Raw genomic sequence first — 7,533 nt, forward strand, 5'->3', positions numbered from 1 at the left:
TTGACTGTCTGTAACCTAAAGGATCCAACCCAATTTCCCTGACTTGTCAAAAAGGTCCCTTCACCACAGGGCCCTCAAATCTCCCTCTGGTTCACCGCTGTTGCCACCCCCACTAAGAAAGCTGTATTCATGAAAAGGATTAGATGTTCTCAAACACCACAGGCCCTGTGTTGAGGGGGCTTTTGCTACCTTTAGTTTCATTTTTCTCTTAAAAGGTGTGTATTGGTCAGGGTTCTCCAGAGAAACAGAACCAATAGGATATACAGAGTGAAAGAGATCTATTATAAAGAATTGGCTCATGTGATTACTGAGGCTGAGAAGTCCCAGGATCTGCCATCTTCAAGCTGGGGAGACCCAGGAGAGCTGGTGGGGCCATTCGCTCTGAGCCCCAATGCCTGAGAACCAGGAGGCCAAGGGCAGGAGAAGAGGGATGTCCCAGCTCAGTCACGGCAGAAGGGGTGAATTCCTCCTTCCTCTGCCTTTTTGTTCTATTCAGGCCTTCAACTGCTTGGATGACACCTGCTTGGGGAGGGCGATCTGCTTTATTTGTCCAACGTTCAAATGCTAATCTTACCCAGAAACACCTCACGGACACACCCAGAATCATGTTTAATCTGGGTGCCTGTAGTGTATCAGGTTGATGCACAAAGTTAATCATCACTAGGTGCTTTCTGCTTTTCCTTATTTTCCTGGGTGTCTGTGTGTTCTCTGAGTTTTCCTGGGATCGGAGTCCTATAATGAGCAGAGTTAGGAGCTGTGACCCCAATTGGCCCCTGCTTCAAGGCACGTCCTGTCCTTCTCGAGCCTCATGCAAGTATCAGCCCTCAATCATCTTCCTTAAAGTGGAAGCTGACAAAGTGGAGAAAGCATCCTCTCTTCCAGGGAGTCATCGCCTGGAAGGGGACCCACAAACTTCCACCATTAGGGAAAGCTGCGTCCTTACGCTCAGTAATGTCTGCCCACGGGTAGAATTTCCCTCCCTTGCATGGTGGTTGGTGTTGGTGATATCTGTGACTTTGTCCCCAAGATAAATTGCAGGTGTTTCTGTGTCTCATTACAGAGACTTCAGGTTTCAGCTTGACATGTAAAGAGCTTGGAAGTCATCCTTCTCGTCCTTGCCAGAAAAGCTGAACACACTGAAAATTAATGACTTTTTTGGGCCCATCAGAGAACTGTTGTTGCAGAGCCTCTTCTCAAATCAGGAGAGACAGGTACATGCAGATAGTCACAGGTGAGAGCTGCTTGCTGGGGGCAGAAGCAGCTGGAGCATTAACAGGTAGAAGCACTTTGACTGTCATTCTGATAAATGCTGGAGGCCAGATGTGGACCTGCTTGAGAACAAGAATCCGCTGGGGGCCTCAGGCTTAGGGAGCCCCGCACTATGATTCCAATTCCAGTTCTGAGGTGTGGGTTTCTTCCCACCTCCAAGCAATTAACTCAGTTCTGACACTGTCTACCTGGAGATCGCATCAGACCCTACAGGTTAAGGGCTCAGTCCTACAAGACCGCCCCCACTTCAGAAGCTTCTTAGGAAGCCCGTCTTAGGTGTCTAAAAAAGACAGATTACCAAAAGAAAAGTATTTAAGTCTTATGTGACAAGTAACACGGGAGCCCTCATAAGAAAATGAAGACCCACAGAAGTGGCAAAACCTAAATGCTTTTATACCAGATTGAACAAAGAGAGGGAATTGTAGAAAAATAACTAAAACATACGGGAAGCTACCAGAAGATACAAATTATTTTAACAAGGTCTTTTGTGCAGAACCTTCTTGGGCTTACCTTCCCCTCCTCGATGACAAGAATGTTTCTTTTCTTTGGGTATACATCGGCATCTTTCACATGGGAATTTTAACTTTTGTTTTCAGGAAGAAAAAGAAGAAATTAAAAACTTCTTCTTGCATCTGTTTTTCAAGTGCCTTTAGCTCAAAATAATCCTTGCACTTGAGTGGCATATTCTGCCACCCTTCAGCTGTGGGGCTAGATCCGCAGGTCTCCAGGATTAGGCAGCAGAGATTCCCTTTTATAGAGAGGAGGGAACAAGGCTAGAAAGAACTGGGTGGGGAAGCGGGAGTCAGGGCGGCTGATGGGACATTGGGTCAGGGAAGGCTTGACACCGAGGTGGATCAGTTCTCAGGAGAGGCCAGAGACCAGGGCCCCGGAGGGAAGGAGACAAGCTGAACCAAAGCTGGGCAACTGAGCATCTTGTTCCAGTTGATCAGTGGGGTCAAGAGTTCAGCTAACCACGGATGAGGTGAAGATGGGGATTTGGAGGCTTTGTGCCTGGTGTTGTCCAGGGTCCACAAGGGGATGTCCCTGACTCTCACTGAATCACATGGGGAAGGGATTTTTTGCAAGACTCAAGGAGTGGAGGATTCCTTTAACCATCGCTGGGTGAAAATTCAACACTGTCACCACACAAAGCCTGACTGAGGAGTGTGAGCTTCTAGAAAGTTCTTCAGCCCTGGCTCGTGAAGGAGTAGAAGGGGAGTGCTGAGGGGAAACCAGGGAGCTGTGCAGGGAGAGGCGACGCTCACGACGACACCCACCGCGACGGGACCGCAAACTGAACCCCGACCTGGACCTACCAGGTCCGCAGGGGAGTGCTGTGGATGGCGGTCTGTGAAGCCCGGGAACAGCCACCAGAGTGCGTGGCCACGCCCGAGCGACGCCAAGATAAGGGACGGGTGGCTCAGCGGAGCGCCTCATGAGCCAATCAGAGCACAGCCTGCCATCGCGCCACCGGCAGCCGACCAATGGGAGGGCGTCAGTCTCTATAAAAGCGGGCGCGCCTCCATCCCGTGCACCGGCGGTCGGCGAGGAGAGCAGCGGCGTTTTGACGCCCCTGGGGCTATGGCTCGCACGAAGCAGACAGCGCGGAAGTCCACGGGCGGCAAGGCGCCGCGCAAGCAGCTGGCCACTAAGGTGGCTCGGAAGAGCGCCCCGGCCACGGGCGGCGTGAAGAAACCGCACCGCTACCGGCCGGGCACGGTGGCGCTCCGTGAGATCCGGCGCTACCAGAAGTCCACGGAACTGTTGATCCGCAAGCTGCCGTTCCAGCGGCTGGTGCGCGAAATCGCGCAGGACTTCAAGACGGACCTGCGCTTCCAGAGCTCGGCCGTGATGGCGCTGCAGGAGGCGTGCGAGGCCTACCTCGTGGGGCTCTTCGAGGACACCAACCTGTGCGCCATCCACACCAAGCGCGTCACCATCATGCCCAAGGACATCCAGCTGGCGCGCCGCATCCGTGGGGACCGCACTTAAGCCGCAGCGCAGTCGCCACTCTCACCCCAAAGGCTCTTTTAAGAGCCACCATTTGCTCAAAAAGGGTGCTGTAAAGCCTGGCGTTTCTACTGGCTGATGCCTTACTGGTTGTGCTGGCTAGGCTCCTTGCTGGGGATTTAAGGAGAGAAAGTCCCAACGCCAATGCTGAAGACTGCTTGTCCCATAAGTTAACTTCGGGAGCAGTGCCTGACCCCATGTGGGTGCACTTGTAAGCAGGTGTCCAAACTTAGACTGTTGCAGTGAGAAACCCTGTAACCAGTGTGGTTAACTAGCTGCAGTAGAGTAGCTGTATTGAGAGAAATTGAGTTTTGATGTGAGAAGAGAAGTGTGAGGGTAGTTATGTCTCCTTTGGTGCTGATCAGAGTCGTTTATCTTTCAAAACTTTAAGAAGAAACCTAGCACTGGCCAATCCAAAGAAAAACGTGCTTCCCTGAAAGAAAGGACGAACATGGAGAATCTAGCAATCTATGAGGGAATGAGATTCCTGGTTTGGGAGCCCCACGGGACAGGCCGTCATGGAGGGGCCGGCATAGCAGGTGCATTAGTGCATTCATGAGGGCCCTGTGGGGCTGGTGCTCCGTGAGGGGACAGACTTAAGTAGCTGGGGCTGCACCTGGACTGGGGCGCAGCGGGGAGCAGGCATGGCCTCTGCTTCTAGAACTTGACTGGAGAGGCAGGAGGAATCAGGGGACATCCTCTCAGCCTCACTCACTGACCCTTCTTAGGGGACAACTATTTCTTCATCTTCTGCCAGCCCCACTGTCTGCGATCCCCAGCCATCCCACTGGGGCCATCCTGCAGTCTTTCCAGGAGATGCTCTCTTCTTACCTGAGTCTGTGGCCCAGGTGTGTACCCCTGCCCTGAGCTGGGCCGTGAGCCTTTAGGCATAAGAACGTCAGTAACCAGCACAGAGGACTGTCATAAAATCATGAGACAATCCAACTGAGGGTGTGCTCAGTGTGTCTGCTATCTGTCGTGGGTTGACTGGATCCCCCCCCAATTCATATGGAGCCCCAACTCCCAGAACCTCAGAATGGGGCTGGACTTGGAGATGGAGCCTTTAAAGAAGTGATGAAGGTAAAGTCAGTTCATTAGGGTGGACCCCGATTCCATAGGACTGGCTCCCTATAAGAAGAGATTAGAACACAGACATGCACAGAGATGACCATGTGAGGACATAGGGAGACGACAGCTGTGATGTTGTGATTTACAGTAAGAAACAGGGATGCGGTCTTGTCCTGTTCCCGGCACGGAGCTCCCAAAACCCCTGGACTCTCCTGTGATGAGAGCCATAAAGGGGTCTTGACAGTCACAACAAGCCCCTGTCAACCACACCTGAGCTTATGCTAACGAGGTGACTCTGGACAGCCCCTGAGGATGGGGCTGGTCGCCAGGGGAACCAAACACGTGATTAGAGGCTGGAGCTTTCAGTCCCACCCTGGAGCCCCGGAGGGGAGAGGGGCTGGAGCTTCAATGGACCACCAGTGGGCCATGATTTGATCAGTCTGTGTGATGGAGCCTCCAGAAGACCCAAAAGGACAGTTCCAAGAGCTTGTGAGTCGGCGGGCACGTGGAGGTGCCTGGAGGAGGGCAGTGTGCTCGGAGAGGGCCTGGGAGCTCAGAGCCCTTTCCTGTGCCTGCTCCATGCGTCTCTGCATCTAGCTGTTCCGAGTTATATGCTCTCACTAGAAACCGGCGATCTGGCAAGTGAATTGTTTGCTGAGTTCTGTGAGCCGCTCCAGCAAACTGATCCAACCAGGGAGGGGTTGGGGAACCTCCGATCTGGAGCTGGTGGTCAGGAGCGCAGGTGACACCCGGACGTGGAGCTGGCATCTGGAGTGGGGCGCTCACGGGACCAAGCCCTCGACCCCTGGGGTCCGGTGCCATCTCCAGGTGGACACTGTCAGAACACAGGTAAGTGGTGGGACTCCTGCTGCAGTTGCAGAACTGCTTGGAGTGGGGGAAGAACCCTCACATTGGTGATCAGAGGTGCCAGAGGTGAAATGGAGAACTGAGTGTAAAGGAAATCACAGAAATGCATTTTTCCACAGCAACAGCCATCTGCACACCCAGGAGAGAGGCCTCAGAAGGAAGCAGCTTGCTGAAGTAAATGTCTGTGGTTTGAGCCCCTAGTTTGGGGTATTAGTGCCACAGCCCAGGCTGACCATAGACTATTATTATAATTAAAATTAGCTTTAGTATTAGTTCTTGCTGTCCCTCTCACCAGAGGTGGGTTTTCAGATTTGGGGACAAGCGAGACTTTGACTCTGATTCTGATGGATAAAAGTCGGAAAGCGTGAGACGCTGGAGCTATTGCTGTGGCATCTATTGTCGTGTGAAAAAGGCCGGAAGAAAACAGTGGGCACTGAGAGAGAAGAGGCGGGCGGTGAAGAGATGGAGGAGCCTGGCCCTGGGCACCAGGATCTCGTTGCCCCCAAGGCCCCACTGCGTGAGATCCCGATGTCCTGTAACAGACGTGCCGTACTTATGAATCCAGTTCTAACTGGGGTTTCTGTCACTTGCAACCCAGAGTCCTAGGAAATGAAAGGTGACAGATGGCGGCTGCACCGGTTTGTTCTAACATTTGGACCTGAAGAAGACGAGAGCTTGGAAGGCATTCGAACTTGAGCACAGGGATCCCAGTGCCCAGGGCCGCCCCACCCCCACCCCCCCGCCCGGGAAGGGCAGAGGTATATAAGCCTTTAACTTTAACCATTTAACATGCCAGCTGCTTCCTTTGTTGGCTCCCAAATGCACACGAAATGCAGTTTTCTCCTCTCAGTCTGTTTTGTTTCAGTCCAATTCACAGGCCCCAGTCACTGAATCTAAGACCCTTAGAGTTTTTCCTCCCCTATAGAAGCATGTAGAGGCAAATTTTTTTTCTTCCTCTCCCCAAAGTATACATAGTTGTATACTCTGCTGTGGGCCCTTCTAGTTGTGGCGTGTGGACGCTGCCTCAGCATGGCTTGATGAGCGGTGCCATGTCCACACCCAGGATCCAAACTGGGAAACCCTGAATCGCCAAAGTGGAGCACTCGAACTTAACCACTGGGCCACTGGCCGGCCCTGTAGAGGTAAATCTAATGATGTCTGGGGTTTGCTGGAAAAAAAAAAAAAAAAACTCCTTCAGCCAAGACCAAACAACAGGACAAAAGAAGCAAATCTAGTGAAATGCTGATTGCGGCAATTTATATATGGGATCCCTTGTTCTCTCGAGTGTTTCTTTGAAAATTTATATTAAGGTTTTAAAAATTCTATGATTCAGTTTTCAAGTTGGAAGAAACCCTCAGCCCAGAATCCCCTCACGGCTGTGAAGGACCCGCAGAGGAGCTCAGGGACTTTGGGGGAAGGGGTTAGGATTAGCCTCCGTGTGGACTCCTGGAGCGCGTCGTCCGCCCGGTCCCCACGCCCGGCGCAGGCGCACCCAGGGCTGAGCGGCCGACTCTGGCCTAGGTTTGTTTTAGTGGGGGAGCCACCCGGAGACACCCCGCCGGGCGCGCGGGGGGAGCCGTCCACACCGCAGGCCCTGGAGTTCGACCCCCTCTGTTTCTCCGCCTCTTGCGGTGGCCAGAACCTCAGTTTCCACATCTGTCCTCTCCTCCGGATTAGGACTTAGGGTGCGCGCAGCCACTGGCCAAGGTTAGGTCAGGGTTGGGGGGCAGCGACCCACTGAAACCACCTCAAGCGCTGGCAAGACCCCCGAGGGCGAGCCTGCCCGGTGGCCCTCCCGGGACCCGATGCTGCCCCCTCCCCTCGACCCGGAGCCGACCACAAGCGGGCCCCCCCGGGAGCCGCGGCCTCCTGCGGCCGCGCCCCCCTCCGCCGCCCCCCACCCGCGCCCGCCCCTCCCCGACGGCAGGGCCCCGCCCCCCAGGACACTTCCCTCCGCCCCGACCCCGGCCAGGTCCGCGCAGCCCGCCGGTCCGTCCCTCCAGGGGCGTCCGCCCCGTCCCCCGGCTGCCGAGAACCCCCTCAAACCTCCCGCACCCATCCCCACCCCATAGGGGCCCCGCCCCGCTGACGCCACAAAGCCCGGCGGCCGCCCGACGCCTCCGGGGTCCCGGGCGTGGGCGCCCGGCGGGCGGCGCAGGGCCAGGAGCGGCGCGCCCCTCTCTCGGGTGAGTACGGGCCTCTCCCCGCGAGTACCGCCCCCTTCCGGTGGGTACCGCCCCTCTCCGGTGGGTACCGGCCCTCTCCGGTGAGTACCGCCCTTCTCCGGTGGGTACCGCCCCTCTCCGGTGAGTACCGCCC

General features: G+C 55.0%; 2 protein-coding genes across 2 annotated transcripts in view; both read left to right on the forward strand.

The window, feature by feature from the left end:
- The first annotated feature begins 2,446 nt into the window (after positions 1-2,446).
- On the forward strand, positions 2,447-3,261 carry H3-4 (H3.4 histone, cluster member). The gene has a single exon (XM_046667956.1). The coding sequence runs from the start codon at positions 2,851-2,853 to the stop codon at positions 3,259-3,261; it is 411 nt and encodes a 136-aa protein (XP_046523912.1). The 5' UTR covers positions 2,447-2,850.
- A 3,968-nt stretch (positions 3,262-7,229) lies between these two features.
- The window catches only part of TRIM17 (tripartite motif containing 17), a 7,968-nt gene continuing 7,664 nt past the window's right edge, over positions 7,230-7,533 (forward strand). The window contains exon 1 of the mRNA XM_046667954.1: positions 7,230-7,400. The gene's annotated coding sequence lies outside the window, so the exon portion shown is untranslated. The remainder of the gene's footprint in view (positions 7,401-7,533) is intronic.

The sequence above is a fragment of the Equus quagga genome, chromosome 7 (assembly GCF_021613505.1).
Source record: "Equus quagga isolate Etosha38 chromosome 7, UCLA_HA_Equagga_1.0, whole genome shotgun sequence".
NCBI classification, from domain to species: Eukaryota; Metazoa; Chordata; class Mammalia; order Perissodactyla; family Equidae; genus Equus; species Equus quagga.